The sequence below is a fragment of the Patella vulgata genome, chromosome 1, assembly GCF_932274485.2.
Source record: "Patella vulgata chromosome 1, xgPatVulg1.2, whole genome shotgun sequence".
NCBI lineage: Eukaryota > Metazoa > Mollusca > Gastropoda > Patellidae > Patella > Patella vulgata.
In genome coordinates, this window is record NC_065879.2 from 41112572 (window position 1) to 41132610 (window position 20039).

A 20039-nucleotide genomic window follows, 5' to 3' on the forward strand; every position below is an offset into this window, starting at 1 on the left:
TCTGATATCGTAAACTAGTGATTTGGCGACAAGCGGTATCTGGTAAACTCTATTTATCCCAATGATCAGTGACTTGAATATTGCCAGACTGCAGTTCCGGCAGTCTATTTTTCAAATTTTCGGTGGCTTCGTTGAGGTTCGCAAGTCTGTTCGTTTGACACTTTCCTCTCTGGTCGGATAAACTAGTCCTGCAGGTGACAGGCGGTATCTGGTCAATTCTATTTATCTCTACAATCGGTGCCTAAATACTGTATGATTGTATTTCCGGCTGTTTATTTTCCAAATTTTTCCGAAATTTACTTTGGCGCACAGTGCCTGAAATACTGCCAGACTGTATTTCCGACAGACTATTTTTCTAAAATTTCTGGAGGAGACCCCCCCCCCCATACCCCTAGTTGAAGCTCGCGCCTTTGCCCACTTAACCTTGGACTTTTCCCCAGCTTTGTCCCTCCAGGGCTATTCTTAATTATTTAATATATCGTAGCTGTCCCCAAAATATAATTACATTAGCATATTGTATCTCTGATTATAGTTTAAAAAAATGAGTAATTTGTCGAAATAATGACATCAACAAATATTTGACAGTGAATTAGTGTTCGGATATTAGAACACGAATACTATTCGAATATTCGATGTTCTTGAAATTGTATTCGAATAGTATTCGAATGCTATTCGAATGCTATTCGAATATTTTCAATATATTTAAAGTGGTTTATATTCAATTTATTATAATTCCTAATCAATTATTAAATAAGTGAAATCTCTGTTCACTCGTGATCAATGCACCAGATAATATTTTAGCAATTGCCAGTGGATCTTTTACGTAAACTGCCAATTTGTGCACAAGAACTCGGCCTTCCACGACATCAAAACAAGTTTTCCATCACCAAATGTATAGGGATTCTTCCGCGCTGCATCCGAAATGAAAGGCATCTCTTTCATTCGTGGGTCTAGCACTGCATCAATTTCTATCTTTTTTTCGGAAATCATTGTCGTCTAGTAGTTGCTTCCATATAAGCAGAAAATAGTCTCTTCATGTTGGTGATGAATGTAGGTTCACCCAGCTGTTTCTTCATGACGAATCCAAGTAAATCCACTACAATGACATAATATATGACGTTGTACAGTGAGTTTCCCTACACATTTCGTTGGCTGAGGATTAACTGGTTCTATGTCCACTTTTTGTCAAACTGAGAAAAATAGGTGTGAAGTTTTGCATCGCTGTATTTTGAAACTCATTGAATTTTTACCAAATTTTCACTGTTGACAATATAAGCAGCTGGCAGGGTGTGCGGTGCTTTTTAATGCAGTGGTATCCGATCTGGTCAAACCGAAATACGATAAATGGAGATGGGACTTTGTGACTTACAAAATTTTATGAATTTGTCAGGCACAAAGTTCTATCTAGGAGGTAGAACCTTGTGTCTCAAGACGATCCGAATCACATAGTTCTATATGCAGCCTCATTGTTTAAAAAAAAAAACCTAACCGTAAACTGGAGCAACTCTAGCCCAGGAATTACATTGTCACAGGTTCAGAATCCTTCTATTTGTGTAAAACATATTTAGCCTATGCCAAAGTAACCCCTTAGGTCTAAAGTTACTCTGGTTTACAGGAGAACAAAATGGGTTTAATTCATGAAAATTACTATTGAAATCCATGCTACATTTTCGCCTGACGAAGATCAACCATGAGTGTCAATTTATTGAATAGCTACAAAAATATGATTTCGGAAAAAGTACCACATAACACTCTCAAGCATTAAAACAAAAAGCCTTTTCCGGCCCAAAATTTAACGAAGAGAAAGCATTGTCCACTGATTGGACAGGTAACCTCACCCTTAGCTTACCGCCAAGGACATGTATATTTGATAAAGATCATAAATATATTACACTGTAAGCCTATGATGGTAGGGAGCCATGGTGGCCAAGTGGCTCGCTAGGCTGGAGGAAGCGGCTGTCTAGTCGTTCGGATGGGTCGAAAAACTGAGTTCCCGTGTCTGGCATGTACGTAAAAGATCCCTTGGGCTTGATGTCAACTAGTTCCATCTCCATCATTATGCACTGAACTACTGTGTACGATCATTCAAAATAAAAATAGGGTTTCAACAAAACATTAGGCCTAAGCTGTCTTAAATTGCCTAACAATCTACCTTTCTGACAGATTAAGAATTTCATTCTGGGACAATATTCTGAGGGCCATACGGCAAGTTTTCTGCTCTAGAAATACAGCCATGCTGGTGTCTCTTTCGGCCATTTTGTCAAAAGACCACATGACACCAGACCCAGGAATTATATTGGTGAAAGTGGACATAGAACTTTGTGAGGGGGAATGGATTGAAATTTAAACAAAGGCCTATGTGTTTTTTGGCAATTTAACCTAGAGGGCGCTTCTGAATTAAATCATGCTCACAGTACATAGCACCTGTTGATTCAAAGATAGTTTTTATGCAAATATCTCATTTTTAGTGAAAAGTGGACATAGAACCAGTTAATCCTCAGCCAACAATTTGTTCAGATAGACATTTTCCACTTGTTCGCTCTGCACGTGGTGCGTTTAATTATTTGATATTGTTTATATTTACCAAATACATTTTGATGTATCTTCGACCGGAAGTCTAGAGTAGGCCTACTGCGATAATTATTATAACACGGGCGTTCTGCTTTAAATATGAGTGAGTGAGATTGAGAGAGAGAGAGGGAGAGAAATGGGGTTAAACGTCCACTCGACACAAATTATTTCATTTCGCGACTAACATATGGTTCAATTTTATTTCAATAATTCGCTTGACCAATGCATTTTTCTTTGATTAGCCTACAAACCGAAATCAGAGAGGTGTTGGTATTTGGCCTGAATATTGTGTATCTTGTCACCTACCAGACCGTTCAATTCCTTTAATATCTTAAAGGAGCTAAGTCGCTAATATTTGGGACCTAGAAATTGACACAAATGGGTCGAAACGCATACAAATTAATAATGTAATGTATATAAATTGATTTACATTCAATCCTTTCTGTTTTTACTGTAATTTCTAATCAGTTAGGTTCGGCGAAATACGCCAGTATTCTCAATTAAATTTCAATCTCTAGCGTCTGGTTATTCCAGTCTAGGCCGATAGTATTTATTGGGCATGCTCTCCAGATAAGATGTAGCGTCACCGTTTGACATAACTTGTGGAATATGCCTAGCCTCGTTTTTCGAGTCCCTTATTACAGTCTGTCGGAAATGCAGTCTGGCAGTATTTCAGGCACTGTGCGCCAAAGTAAATGTCGGAAAATTTGGAAAATAAACAGCCGGCAATACAATCGTACAGTATTTAGGCACCGATTGTAGAGATAAATAGAATTGACCAGATACCGCCTGTCACCTGCAGGACTAGTTTATCCGACCAGAGAGGAATGTGTCAAACGAACAGACTTGCGAACCTCAACGAAGCCACCGAAAATTTGAAAAATAGACTGCCGGAACTGCAGTCTGGCAATATTCAAGTCACTGATCATCGGGATAAATAGAGCTTACCAGAAACCGCTTGTCGCCAAATCACTAGTTTATGATATCAGAGATAAGTGTCAAACGAAAGGAGTGAGTGAATCAAAGTGAATGAATATTTATCAGCTTTTTTAACTAAACTAAATCTTACATAATGCATCTTTAATAATATGATCATCTGTTACATGACTAAAACGTGATTTTTCGTACAATCAGGGGCCGATACAAAATGAAAGATTATTTCGAATATAAATTCTGTCACATGCAGTCTTTACAAACAATCTTAACTGACTGTTTGAAATGAAATCAAGAAATACTTGATAAGTGATCAAAATAAACTTATTTACGAAACTAAACAAATAATTCTTTTCATTATTCGTTAAGACAGTTCATATGCACATTATCAATCACTTAGAGATTGGCGCTCATTGATAAGTGATAAACAATCAGCAATAGGTCACAAATCAATCATAAGTAATCAATAATCGATTACTATTCCATAATCAATGATGATTTAATTCACTCATTGATTGTACGGGTATCAGTATATATTACGTGTGATAGCATAATGTTTTATTTCGTATCTTGTCTTCAGTCTTCTGCTTGTGTAATACATTTTTGTCTTTAAAACATGGATGTTGAAGTAAGAATATTTTCTTTTTGTTTTAAGTATATTAATTTGGTTTTAATTACACTGATTTCGTAATGGTGTTTATTTTCGTTAACGACAAAATCATGTTTTCCTTCTATTTCAGTTTAAGCTTCGAAAACCAGAAGGTCCTCGCCGTAGTCTATCTTTGAACATGCGGAGATGCATGGAAGAAAGTGAAATGAAGTCGTCGCCTACTTTATTGCGTAAATCAAACTGCCTAGTCCCAAATCGAATAACAAAAGAAAATAGACTAGTGCATGTTGTAGAAGAAGAAATGCGGGATAGAGATGCTGATCGTATTAAATTAGCCGTAGAAAGATTATCAGAAAGTGGAGAATTGATAGCTGATTGTAGCAGACCATACACCCTTCCTACAATATGTGGCAAACATAAAGATCTCAAATCAATCACAACCCAAATAGTAAGTTATTAAAACTGATTGACCAAGTTATCCCCACTTCTGTCTCAATAAGCCTTTATCTGCAGGAGATCGTTAAAGAATATTAAACATGTGACAAAAATACTTCATTCCGTAAATTTTACAATATGTGTATCCAATATTCATTTACTTTTTTTTACAGCTTACAGATCTATTCGGCGGAGAGTATAACCAATTTCATACTAGCTTCACAATCATCGACTGTAGATATCCATATGAATATAACGGAGGACACATACAAGGCGCAGTTAATATTTATACGAAACAATCTATTGATGTTTTATTACAACGATCAGAAAAAAACAGACCCCAGATTCTTATCTTCCATTGTGAATTTTCATCCCAGAGGGCCCCTACATTGTAAGTAGATTATAAACCAAACGTTCTATTCAAAATCATTGGTTTTTCCATATAAAACACAGAATAATTCTTTCAATTTGAAATATCTCAACAAAGCAAGGCCTTGCATTGATAAACCTGCTAAAAAGTGAAAAAAAATGTTTCTTTCAGATTACGTTACTTGAGATCACAAGATCGTGTGTTAAACTCTCAAAACTATCCAAGATTATACTACCCAGAAGTCTATATTCTACATGGAGGCTACAAAACCTTCTACGAACATAATCAGGTACATTTTTAACAATTCAATTATCTGCTTAAATTGACGTAACTCAAAGTATGGAGGAGTTTCAATATTTTATAAATACTAACTCCTTCAATACTCATCTCCATGTCATTCTTTGCTGTTAAGATATTCAGTGATTTAAAAGTATATGTCCACCTACATTTAAAGCAAATGCTAAACGGCTTTGAATACGGAAATACACTGCTTAATATCGATGAGCATTTTTAAAGTTCTTTTTTACAATCTTCACAATTATATATTTAGGATTTGTGCCATCCATCTAGTTATGTTCCGATGCTACATGAAGATTACAGATCAGAATTACATCATATTCGCACGGTAACCAAATCACAGACGGAAAGAGAGAAAACAAGAGGAAAAAGTAAAACAATGTCACGTGTTGTTAGGTTTTAAACTGTAATTGTTATTTATATAAATTTGTTACGTTTGAAATTGATTTTACTGTAAATATTGTTGTTCTGTTATAATTTATTTTGTAAATGTGAATAAATCAAAAATCTTCAAAAGTAATAAATCAGGTGAAATGTATTCTGTGAACGCTGGATTGCTTCAGCATTAAGGAATCAAGTTATTGGAACCGTATCATATTACATGTACAATGTAATCCACTGGAATGTTTGAAAGCATTTGTTCTGGATTAAAGGCTCAATACCACTCTTGTTGTAACTGAATAATATGTCCCAATCTTTATTCTGGTCAACAAATTGCATGCACTATTTTACAATATCCCAATTAATTGATGATACAAATTTCATCTTAACACACCTAATTTAAAAAATTGGAAAAATTCAACTAAATGATTTGAAAAGCCTGACGTAAAGCTTTTCAAATGTGACTTGGATTTAAAAATATTTTTGAACCCTCTGGACAAGTAAAATAGGATTTAATGGATAATTTACACAAAAGGTAGGACACTAACACATCTATTACTTAGAATAAGGCTATTTTTTATTTTCTGGAGCTGTCAAGCCAGCAAGAGTGGTATTGTCCCTTTAAGTGTTTTGCAAATGTCCACTTTTCGTAATTCGCATGCTAATGGCATCGAATATATTTAGAAAAATCGAAATTGTAGAGCTATTCAGATACGCCTTGTGATTTTGAAAATAATTTCAAATTCTCTGATCTGTTAAGATATTAAAAGACTTAAACGGACTGGTAGGTGACAAGATACACAATATTCAAGCCAAATACCAACACCTCTCTGGAGCTGTCAAGCCAGCAAGAGTGTTATTGTCCACTGTGTTTTGCAAATGTCCACTTTTCGTAATTCGCATGCTAATGGCATCGAATATATTTAGAAAAATCGAAATTGTAGAGCTATTCAGATACGCCTTGTGATTTTGAAAATAATTTCAAATTCTCTGATCTGTTAAGATATTAAAAGACTTGAACGGACTGGTAGGTGACAAGATACACAATATTCAAGCCAAATACCAACACCTCTCTGATTTCGGTTTGTTGGCTAATCAAAGAAAAATTCATTGGTCAAGCGAATTATTGAAATAAAATTGAACCATATGTTAGTCAAGAAATGACCTAATTTATGTCGAGTGGACGATAAACTCCCCCCCCCCCAACCCTCTCTCTCTTACACACTCACTCTCACACTCTCTCTCTCAATCTCACTCACTCATATTAATAGTAGAACGTCCGTGTTATAATAATTATCGCAGTAGGCCTACTCTAGACTTCCTATCGAAGATACATCAAAATGTATTTGGTAAATATAAACAATATCAAATAATAAACGCAACAAGTGGAAAATGTCTTCTAGAAAAATTAAGAATAGCCTGTCACATGCAGTGACGGAGCGAGCCGCCGGTGGTTGGAGGGGCAAAGCTGGGGAAAAGTCCAAGGTTAAGTGGTACGGGGGGGGGGGGGCTCGTCCAGAAATTTTTGAAAAACAGTCTGTCGGAAATGCAGTCTGGCAGTATTTCAGGCTCTGTGCGCCAAAGTAAATTTCGGAAAAATTTGGAAAATAAACAGTCGGAAATACACTCGTACAGTATTTAGTTACCGATTGTAGAGATAAATAGAATTGACCAGATATCGCCTGTCACCTGCAGGACTAGTTTATCCAACCAGTGAGGAAAGTGTCAAACGAACAGACTTGCCAACCTCAACGAAGCCACCGAAAATTTGAAAAATTGACTTCCGGAACTGCAGTCTGGGAATATTCCAGTCACTGATCATCGGGATAAATAGAGCTTACCAGATACCGCTTGTCGCCAAATCACTAGTTTATGATATCAGAGATAAGTGTCAAACGAAAGGAGTGAGTGAATCAAAGTGAATGAATATTTATCAGCTTTTTTTTACTAAACTAAATCTTACATAATGCATCTTTAATAATATGATCATCTGTTACATGACCAAAACGTGATATTTCGTACAATCAGGGGCCGATACAAAATGAAAGATTATTTCGAATATAAATTCTGTCACATGCAGTCTTTACAAACAATCTTAACTGAAATGAAATCAAGAAATACTTGATAAGTGATCAAAATAAACTTATTTACGAAACTAAACAAATAAATCTTTTCATTATTCGTTAAGACAGTTCATATGCACATTATCAATCACTTAGCGATTGGCGCTCATTGATAAGTGATAAACAATCAGCACTAGGTCACAAATCAATCATAAGTAATCAATAATCGATTACTATTCAATGATCAATGATGATTTAATTCACTCATTGATTGTACGGGTATCAGTATATATTACGTGTGATAGCATAATGTTTTATTTCGTATCTTGTCTTCAGTCTTCTGCTTGTGTAATACATTTTTGTCTTTAAAACATGGATGTTGAAGTAAGAATATTTTCTTTTTGTTTTAAGTATATTAATTTGGTTTTAATTACACTGATTTCGTAATTGTGTTTATTTTCGTTAACGACAAAATTCTGTTTTCCTTCTATTTCAGTTTAAGCTTCGAAAACCAGAAGGTCCTCGTCGTAGTCTATCTTTGAACATGCGGAGAGGCGTGGAAGAAAGTGAAATGAAGTCGTCGCCTACTTTATTGCGTAAATCAAACTGCCTACTCCCAAGTCGAATAACGAAAGAAAATAGACTAGTGCAAGTTGTAGAAGAAGAAATGCGGGATAGAGATGCTGATCGTATTAAATTAGCCGTAGAAAGATTATCAGACAGTGAAGAATTGATAGCTGATTGTAGCAGACCATACACTCTTCCTACTATATGTGGCAAACATAAAGATCTCAAATCAATCACACCCCAAATAGTAAGTTATTAAAACTGATTGACCAAGTTATCCCCACTTCTGTCTCAATAAGCCTTTATCTTCAGGAGATCGTTAAAGAATATTAAACATGTGACAAAAATACTTCATTCCGTAAATTTTACAATATGTGTATCCAATATTCATTTACTTTATTTTACAGCTTACAGATCTATTCGGCGGAGAGTATAACCAATTTCATACTAGCTTCACAATCATCGACTGTAGATATCCATATGAATATAACGGAGGACACATACAAGGCGCAGTTAATATTTATACAAAACAATCTATTGATGTTTTATTACAACGATCAGAAAAAAACAGACCCCAGATTCTTATCTTCCATTGTGAATTTTCATCCCAGAGGGCCCCTACATTGTAAGTAGATTATAAACCCAATGTTCTATTCAAAATCATTGGTTTTTCCAAATAAAACACAGAATAATTCTTTCAATTTGAAATATCTCAACAAAGCTAGGCCTTGCATTGATAAACCTGCTAAATAGTGAACAAAATTGTTTCTTTCAGATTACGTTACTTGAGATCACAAGATCGTGTGTTAAACTCTCAAAACTATCCAAGATTATACTACCCAGAAGTCTATATTCTACATGGAGGCTACAAAACCGTCTACGAACATAATCAGGTACATTTTTAACAATTCAATTATCTGCTTAAATTGACGTAACTCAAAGTAAGGAGGAGTTTCAATATTTTATAAATACTAACTCCTTCAATACTCATCTCCATGTCATTCTTTGCTGTTAAGATATTCAGTGATTTAAAAGTATATGTCCACCTACATTTAAAGCAAATGCTAAACGGCTTTGAATACGGAAATACACTGCTTAATATCAATGAGCATTTTTAAAGTTCTTTTTTACAATCTTCACAATTATATATTTAGGATTTGTGCCATCCATCTAGTTATGTTCCGATGCTACATGAAGATTATAGATCAGAATTACATCATATTCGCACGGTAACCAAATCACAGACGGAAAGAGAGAAAACAAGAGGAAAAAGTAAAACAATGTCACGTGTTGTTAGGTTTTAAACTGTAATTGTTATTTATATAAATTTGTTACGTTTGAAATTGATTTTACTGTAAATATTGTTGTTCTGTTATAATTTATTTTGTAAATGTGAATAAATCAAAACTCTTCAAAAGTAATAAATCAGGTGAAATGTATTCTGTGTAAATATAAACAATATCAAATAATAAACGCAACAAGTGGAAAATGTCTTCTAGAAAAATTAAGAATAGCCTGTCACATGCAGTGACGGAGCGAGCCGCCGGTGGTTGGAGGGGCAAAGCTGGGGAAAAGTCCAAGGTTAAGTGGTATGGGGAGGGGGGCTCGTCCAGAAATTTTTGAAAAACAGTCTGTCGGAAATGCAGTCTGGCAGTATTTCAGGCTCTGTGCGCCAAAGTAAATTTCGGAAAAATTTGGAAAATAAACAGTCGGAAATACACTCGTACAGTATTTAGTTACCGATTGTAGAGATAAATAGAATTGACCAGATATCGCCTGTCACCTGCAGGACTAGTTTATCCGACCAGTGAGGAAAGTGTCAAACGAACAGACTTGCCAACCTCAACGAAGCCACCGAAAATTTGAAAAATTGACTTCCGGAACTGCAGTCTGGGAATATTCCAGTCACTGATCATCGGGATAAATAGAGCTTACCAGATACCGCTTGTCGCCAAATCACTAGTTTATGATATCAGAGATAAGTGTCAAACGAAAGGAGTGAGTGAATCAAAATGAATGAATATTTATCACTTTTTTAACTAAACTAAATCTTACATAATGCATCTTTAATAATATGATCATCTGTTACATGACTAAAACGTGATATTTCGTACAATCAGGGGCCGATACAAAATGAAAGATTATTTCGAATATAAATTCTGTCACATGCAGTCTTTACAAACAATCTTAACTGACTGTTTGAAATGAAATCAAGAAATACTTGATAAGTGATCAAAATAAACTTATTTACGAAACTAAACAAATAAATCTTTTCATTATTCGTTAAGACAGTTCATATGCACATTATCAATCACTTAGCGATTGGCGCTCATTGATAAGTGATAAACAATCAGCACTAGGTCACAAATCAATCATAAGTAATCAATAATCGATTACTATTCCATAATCAATGATGATTTAATTCACTCATTGATTGTACGGGTATCAGTATATATTACGTGTGATAGCATAATGTTTTATTTCGTATCTTGTCTTCAGTCTTCTGCTTGTGTAATACATTTTTGTCTTTAAAACATGGATGTTGAAGTAAGAATATTTTCTTTTTGTTTTAAGTATATTAATTTGGTTTTAATTACACTGATTTCGTAATTGTGTTTATTTTCGTTAACGACAAAATTCTGTTTTCCTTCTATTTCAGTTTAAGCTTCGAAAACCAGAAGGTCCTCGTCGTAGTCTATCTTTGAACATGCGGAGATGCATGGAAGAAAGTGAAATGAAGTCGTCGCCTACTTTATTGCGTAAATCAAACTGCCTACTCCCAAGTCGAATAACGAAAGAAAATAGACTAGTGCAAGTTGTAGAAGAAGAAATGCGGGATAGAGATGCTGATCGTATTAAATTAGCCGTAGAAAGATTATCAGACAGTGAAGAATTGATAGCTGATTGTAGCAGACCATACACTCTTCCTACTATATGTGGCAAACATAAAGATCTCAAATCAATCACAACCCAAATAGTAAGTTATTAAAACTGATTGACCAAGTTATCCCCACTTCTGTCTCAATAAGCCTTTATCTTCAGGAGATCGTTAAAGAATATTAAACATGTGACAAAAATACTTCATTCCGTAAATTTTACAATATGTGTATCCAATATTCATTTACTTTATTTTACAGCTTACAGATCTATTCGGCGGAGAGTATAACCAATTTCATACTAGCTTCACAATCATCGACTGTAGATATCCATATGAATATAACGGAGGACACATACAAGGCGCAGTTAATATTTATACAAAACAATCTATGGATGTCTATATTCTATATTCTACATGGAGGCTACAAAACCTTCTACGAACATAATCAGGTACATTTTTAACAATTCAATTATCTGCTTAAATTGACGTAACTCAAAGTAAGGAGGAGTTTCAATATTTTATAAATACTAACTCCTTCAATACTCATCTCCATGTCATTCTTTGCTGTTAAGATATTCAGTGATTTAAAAGTATATGTCCACCTACATTTAAAGCAAATGCTAAACGGCTTTGAATACGGAAATACACTGCTTAATATCAATGAGCATTTTTAAAGTTCTTTTTTACAATCTTCACAATTATATATTTAGGATTTGTGCCATCCATCTAGTTATGTTCCGATGCTACATGAAGATTATAGATCAGAATTACATCATATTCGCACGGTAACCAAATCACAGACGGAAAGAGAGAAAACAAGAGGAAAAAGTAAAACAATGTCACGTGTTGTTAGGTTTTAAACTGTAATTGTTATTTATATAAATTTGTTACGTTTGAAATTGATTTTACTGTAAATATTGTTGTTCTGTTATAATTTATTTTGTAAATGTGAATAAATCAAAACTCTTCAAAAGTAATAAATCAGGTTAAATGTATTCTGTGTTTTCCTTCATTCGTGAACGCTGGATTGCTTCAGCATTAAGGAATCAAGTTATTGGAACCGTATCATATTACATGTACAATGTAATCCACTGGAATGTTTGAAAGCATTTGTTCTGGATTAAAGGCTCAATACCACTCTTGTTGTAACTGAATAATATGTCCCAATCTTTATTCTGGTCAACAAATTGCATGCACTATTTTACAATATTCCAATTAATTGATGATACAAATTTCATCTTAACACACCTAATTTAAAAAATTGGAAAAATTCAACTAAATGATTTGAAAAGCCTGACGTAAAGCTTTTCAAATGTGACATGGATTTAAAAATATTTTTGAACCATCTGGACAAGTAAAATAGGATTTAATGGATAATTTACACAAAAGGTAGGACACTAACACATCTATTACTTAGAATAAGGCTATTTTTTATTTTCTGGAGCTGTCAAGCCAGCAAGAGTGTTATTGTCCACTGTGTTTTGCAAATGTCCACTTTTCGTAATTCGCATGCTAATGGCATCGAATATATTTAGAAAAATCGAAATTGTAGAGCTATTCAGATACGCCTTGTGATTTTGAAAATAATTTCAAATTCTCTGATCTGTTAAGATATTAAAAGACTTGAACGGACTGGTAGGTGACAAGATACACAATATTCAAGCCAAATACCAACACCTCTCTGATTTCGGTTTGTTGGCTAATCAAAGAAAAATTCATTGGTCAAGCGAATTATTGAAATAAAATTGAACCATATGTTAGTCAAGAAATGACCTAATTTATGTCGAGTGGACGATAAACTCCCCCCCCCCCAACCCTCTCTCTCTTACACACTCACTCTCACACTCTCTCTCTCAATCTCACTCACTCATATTAATAGTAGAACGTCCGTGTTATAATAATTATCGCAGTAGGCCTACTCTAGACTTCCTATCGAAGATACATCAAAATGTATTTGGTAAATATAAACAATATCAAATAATAAACGCAACAAGTGGAAAATGTCTTCTAGAAAAATTAAGAATAGCCTGTCACATGCAGTGACGGAGCGAGCCGCCGGTGGTTGGAGGGGCAAAGCTGGGGAAAAGTCCAAGGTTAAGTGGTATGGGGAGGGGGGCTCGTCCAGAAATTTTTGAAAAACAGTCTGTCGGAAATGCAGTCTGGCAGTATTTCAGGCTCTGTGCGCCAAAGTAAATTTCGGAAAAATTTGGAAAATAAACAGTCGGAAATACACTCGTACAGTATTTAGTTACCGATTGTAGAGATAAATAGAATTGACCAGATATCGCCTGTCACCTGCAGGACTAGTTTATCCGACCAGTGAGGAAAGTGTCAAACGAACAGACTTGCCAACCTCAACGAAGCCACCGAAAATTTGAAAAATTGACTTCCGGAACTGCAGTCTGGGAATATTCCAGTCACTGATCATCGGGATAAATAGAGCTTACCAGATACCGCTTGTCGCCAAATCACTAGTTTATGATATCAGAGATAAGTGTCAAACGAAAGGAGTGAGTGAATCAAAATGAATGAATATTTATCACTTTTTTAACTAAACTAAATCTTACATAATGCATCTTTAATAATATGATCATCTGTTACATGACTAAAACGTGATATTTCGTACAATCAGGGGCCGATACAAAATGAAAGATTATTTCGAATATAAATTCTGTCACATGCAGTCTTTACAAACAATCTTAACTGACTGTTTGAAATGAAATCAAGAAATACTTGATAAGTGATCAAAATAAACTTATTTACGAAACTAAACAAATAAATCTTTTCATTATTCGTTAAGACAGTTCATATGCACATTATCAATCACTTAGCGATTGGCGCTCATTGATAAGTGATAAACAATCAGCACTAGGTCACAAATCAATCATAAGTAATCAATAATCGATTACTATTCCATAATCAATGATGATTTAATTCACTCATTGATTGTACGGGTATCAGTATATATTACGTGTGATAGCATAATGTTTTATTTCGTATCTTGTCTTCAGTCTTCTGCTTGTGTAATACATTTTTGTCTTTAAAACATGGATGTTGAAGTAAGAATATTTTCTTTTTGTTTTAAGTATATTAATTTGGTTTTAATTACACTGATTTCGTAATTGTGTTTATTTTCGTTAACGACAAAATTCTGTTTTCCTTCTATTTCAGTTTAAGCTTCGAAAACCAGAAGGTCCTCGTCGTAGTCTATCTTTGAACATGCGGAGATGCATGGAAGAAAGTGAAATGAAGTCGTCGCCTACTTTATTGCGTAAATCAAACTGCCTACTCCCAAGTCGAATAACGAAAGAAAATAGACTAGTGCAAGTTGTAGAAGAAGAAATGCGGGATAGAGATGCTGATCGTATTAAATTAGCCGTAGAAAGATTATCAGACAGTGAAGAATTGATAGCTGATTGTAGCAGACCATACACTCTTCCTACTATATGTGGCAAACATAAAGATCTCAAATCAATCACAACCCAAATAGTAAGTTATTAAAACTGATTGACCAAGTTATCCCCACTTCTGTCTCAATAAGCCTTTATCTTCAGGAGATCGTTAAAGAATATTAAACATGTGACAAAAATACTTCATTCCGTAAATTTTACAATATGTGTATCCAATATTCATTTACTTTATTTTACAGCTTACAGATCTATTCGGCGGAGAGTATAAACAATTTCATACTAGCTTCACAATCATCGACTGTAGATATCCATATGAATATAACGGAGGACACATACAAGGCGCAGTTAATATTTATACAAAACAATCTATGGATGTCTATATTCTATATTCTACATGGAGGCTACAAAACCTTCTACGAACATAATCAGGTACATTTTTAACAATTCAATTATCTGCTTAAATTGACGTAACTCAAAGTAAGGAGGAGTTTCAATATTTTATAAATACTAACTCCTTCAATACTCATCTCCATGTCATTCTTTGCTGTTAAGATATTCAGTGATTTAAAAGTATATGTCCACCTACATTTAAAGCAAATGCTAAACGGCTTTGAATACGGAAATACACTGCTTAATATCAATGAGCATTTTTAAAGTTCTTTTTTACAATCTTCACAATTATATATTTAGGATTTGTGCCATCCATCTAGTTATGTTCCGATGCTACATGAAGATTATAGATCAGAATTACATCATATTCGCACGGTAACCAAATCACAGACGGAAAGAGAGAAAACAAGAGGAAAAAGTAAAACAATGTCACGTGTTGTTAGGTTTTAAACTGTAATTGTTATTTATATAAATTTGTTACGTTTGAAATTGATTTTACTGTAAATATTGTTGTTCTGTTATAATTTATTTTGTAAATGTGAATAAATCAAAACTCTTCAAAAGTAATAAATCAGGTTAAATGTATTCTGTGTTTTCCTTCATTCGTGAACGCTGGATTGCTTCAGCATTAAGGAATCAAGTTATTGGAACCGTATCATATTACATGTACAATGTAATCCACTGGAATGTTTGAAAGCATTTGTTCTGGATTAAAGGCTCAATACCACTCTTGTTGTAACTGAATAATATGTCCCAATCTTTATTCTGGTCAACAAATTGCATGCACTATTTTACAATATTCCAATTAATTGATGATACAAATTTCATCTTAACACACCTAATTTAAAAAATTGGAAAAATTCAACTAAATGATTTGAAAAGCCTGACGTAAAGCTTTTCAAATGTGACATGGATTTAAAAATATTTTTGAACCATCTGGACAAGTAAAATAGGATTTAATGGATAATTTACACAAAAGGTAGGACACTAACACATCTATTACTTAGAATAAGGCTATTTTTTATTTTCTGGAGCTGTCAAGCCAGCAAGAGTGTTATTGTCCACTGTGTTTTGCAAATGTCCACTTTTCGTAATTCGCATGCTAATGGCATCGAATATATTTAGAAAAATCGAAATTGTAGAGCTATTCAGATACGCCTTGTGATTTTGAAAATAATTTCAAATTCTCTGATCTGTTAAGATATTAAAAGACTTGAACGGACTGGTAGGTGACAAGATACACAATATTCAAGCCAAATACCAACACCTCTCTGATTTCGGTTTGTTGGCTAATCAAAGAAAAATTCATTGGTCAAGCGAATTATTGAAATAAAATTGAACCATATGTTAGTCGAGAAATGACCTAATTTATGTCGAGTGGACGATAAACTCCCCCCCCCCCCAACCCTCTCTCTCTTACACACTCACTCTCACACTCTCTCTCTCAATCTCACTCACTCATATTAATAGTAGAACGTCCGTGTTATAATAATTATCGCAGTAGGCCTACTCTAGACTTCCTATCGAAGATACATCAAAATGTATTTGGTAAATATAAACAATATCAAATAATAAACGCAACAAGTGGAAAATGTCTTCTAGAAAAATTAAGAATAGCCTGTCACATGCAGTGACGGAGCGAGCCGCCGGTGGTTGGAGGGGCAAAGCTGGGGAAAAGTCCAAGGTTAAGTGGTATGGGGAGGGGGGCTCGTCCAGAAATTTTTGAAAAACAGTCTGTCGGAAATGCAGTCTGGCAGTATTTCAGGCTCTGTGCGCCAAAGTAAATTTCGGAAAAATTTGGAAAATAAACAGTCGGAAATACACTCGTACAGTATTTAGTTACCGATTGTAGAGATAAATAGAATTGACCAGATATCGCCTGTCACCTGCAGGACTAGTTTATCCGACCAGTGAGGAAAGTGTCAAACGAACAGACTTGCCAACCTCAACGAAGCCACCGAAAATTTGAAAAATTGACTTCCGGAACTGCAGTCTGGGAATATTCCAGTCACTGATCATCGGGATAAATAGAGCTTACCAGATACCGCTTGTCGCCAAATCACTAGTTTATGATATCAGAGATAAGTGTCAAACGAAAGGAGTGAGTGAATCAAAATGAATGAATATTTATCACTTTTTTAACTAAACTAAATCTTACATAATGCATCTTTAATAATATGATCATCTGTTACATGACTAAAACGTGATATTTCGTACAATCAGGGGCCGATACAAAATGAAAGATTATTTCGAATATAAATTCTGTCACATGCAGTCTTTACAAACAATCTTAACTGACTGTTTGAAATGAAATCAAGAAATACTTGATAAGTGATCAAAATAAACTTATTTACGAAACTAAACAAATAAATCTTTTCATTATTCGTTAAGACAGTTCATATGCACATTATCAATCACTTAGCGATTGGCGCTCATTGATAAGTGATAAACAATCAGCACTAGGTCACAAATCAATCATAAGTAATCAATAATCGATTACTATTCAATGATCAATGATGATTTAATTCACTCATTGATTGTACGGGTATCAGTATATATTACGTGTGATAGCATAATGTTTTATTTCGTATCTTGTCTTCAGTCTTCTGCTTGTGTAATACATTTTTGTCTTTAAAACATGGATGTTGAAGTAAGAATATTTTCTTTTTGTTTTAAGTATATTAATTTGGTTTTAATTACACTGATTTCGTAATTGTGTTTATTTTCGTTAACGACAAAATTCTGTTTTCCTTCTATTTCAGTTTAAGCTTCGAAAACCAGAAGGTCCTCGTCGTAGTCTATCTTTGAACATGCGGAGATGCATGGAAGAAAGTGAAATGAAGTCGTCGCCTACTTTATTGCGTAAATCAAACTGCCTACTCCCAAGTCGAACAACGAAAGAAAATAGACTAGTGCAAGTTGTAGAAGAAGAAATGCGGGATAGAGATGCTGATCGTATTAAATTAGCCGTAGAAAGATTATCAGACAGTGAAGAATTGATAGCTGATTGTAGCAGACCATACACTCTTCCTACTATATGTGGCAAACATAAAGATCTCAAATCAATCACAACCCAAATAGTAAGTTATTAAAACTGATTGACCAAGTTATCCCCACTTCTGTCTCAATAAGCCTTTATCTTCAGGAGATCGTTAAAGAATATTAAACATGTGACAAAAATACTTCATTCCGTAAATTTTACAATATGTGTATCCAATATTCATTTACTTTATTTTACAGCTTACAGATCTATTCGGCGGAGAGTATAACCAATTTCATACTAGCTTCACAATCATCGACTGTAGATATCCATATGAATATAACGGAGGACACATACAAGGCGCAGTTAATATTTATACGAAACAATCTATTGATGTTTTATTACAACGCTCAGAAAAAAACAGACCCCAGATTCTTATCTTCCATTGTGAATTTTCATCCCAGAGGGCCCCTACATTGTAAGTAGATTATAAACCCAATGTTCTATTCAAAATCATTGGTTTTTCCAAATAAAACACAGAATAATTCTTTCAATTTGAAATATCTCAACAAAGCTAGGCCTTGCATTGATAATCCTGCTAAATAGTGAACAAAATTGTTTCTTTCAGATTACGTTACTTGAGATCACAAGATCGTGTGTTAAACTCTCAAAACTATCCAAGATTATACTACCCAGAAGTCTATATTCTACATGGAGGCTACAAAACCTTCTACGAACATAATCAGGTACATTTTTAACAATTCAATTATCTGCTTAAATTGACGTAACTCAAAGTAAGGAGGAGTTTCAATATTTTATAAATACTAACTCCTTCAATACTCATCTCCATGTCATTCTTTGCTGTTAAGATATTCAGTGATTTAAAAGTATATGTCCACCTACATTTAAAGCAAATGCTAAACGGCTTTGAATACGGAAATACACTGCTTAATATCAATGAGCATTTTTCAAGTTCTTTTTTACAATCTTCACAATTATATATTTAGGATTTGTGCCATCCATCTAGTTATGTTCCGATGCTACATGAAGATTATAGATCAGAATTACATCATATTCGCACGGTAACCAAATCACAGACGGAAAGAGAGAAAACAAGAGGAAAAAGTAAAACAATGTCACGCGTTGTTAGGTTTTAAACTGTAATTGTTATTTATATAAATTTGTTACGTTTGAAATTGATTTTACTGTAAATATTGTTGTTCTGTTATAATTTATTTTGTAAATGTGAATAAATCAAAACTCTTCAAAAGTAAAAAAATCAGGTGAAATGTATTCTGTGTTTTCCTTCATTCGTGAACGCTGGATTGCTTCAGCATTAAGGAATCAAGTTATTGGAACCGTATCATATTACATGTACAATGTAATCCACTGGAATGTTTGAAAGAATGTGATTTTGAAAATAATTTCAAATTCTCTCATCTGTTAAGATATTAAAAGACTTGAACAGACTGGTAGGTGACAAGATACACAATATTCAAGCCAAATACCAACACCTCTCTGATTTCGGTTTGTTGGCTAATTAAAGAAAAATTCATTGGTCAAGCGAATTATTGAAATAAAATTGAACCATATGTTAGTCGCGAAACGACCTAATCTCTCATTCTCAATCACACTCACTCATATTTATAGTAGAACGTCCGTGTTATAATAATTATGGCAGTAGGCCTACTCTAGACTTTCGGTCGAAGATACATCAAAATGTATTTGGTAAATATAAACAATATCAAATAATTAAACGCACCACGTGCAGAGCGAACAAGTGGAAAATGTCTATCTGAACAAATGTGTAGCGAAACTCACTGTATAACGTCATATATTATGTCATTGTGGTGAATATACTTGGATTCGTCATGAAGAAACAGCTGGCTGAACCTACATTCATCACCAACACGAAGAGACTATTTTCTGCTTATACGAAAGCAACTAGATGACAATGATTTCCGTAAAAAGATAGAAATTGCTGCAGTGCTAGACCCACGAATCAAAGAGGTGCCTTTGGTTTCGGATGGAGCGCGGAAGAATCCCTATACATTTGGTGATGGAAAACTTGTTTTGATGTCGTGGAAGGCCGAGTTCTTGTGTACAAATTGGCAGTTTACGTAAAAGATCCACTGGCAATTGCTAAAATATTAT

The 20039-nt window shown here is 34.2% G+C and overlaps 1 protein-coding gene across 1 annotated transcript; it reads left to right on the forward strand.

Annotated features, from left to right (window-relative positions):
- Positions 1–4415: 4415 nt before the first annotated feature.
- On the forward strand, positions 4416–19042 carry LOC126809936 (M-phase inducer phosphatase 1-A-like). The gene is made up of 6 exons (XM_056098649.1): positions 4416–4562; positions 4723–4827; positions 5119–5208; positions 18146–18363; positions 18514–18631; positions 18893–19042. The coding sequence occupies exons 1-6, from the start codon at positions 4416–4418 to the stop codon at positions 19040–19042; spliced, it is 828 nt and encodes a 275-aa protein (XP_055954624.1).
- The last annotated feature ends 997 nt before the right edge of the window (positions 19043–20039 follow it).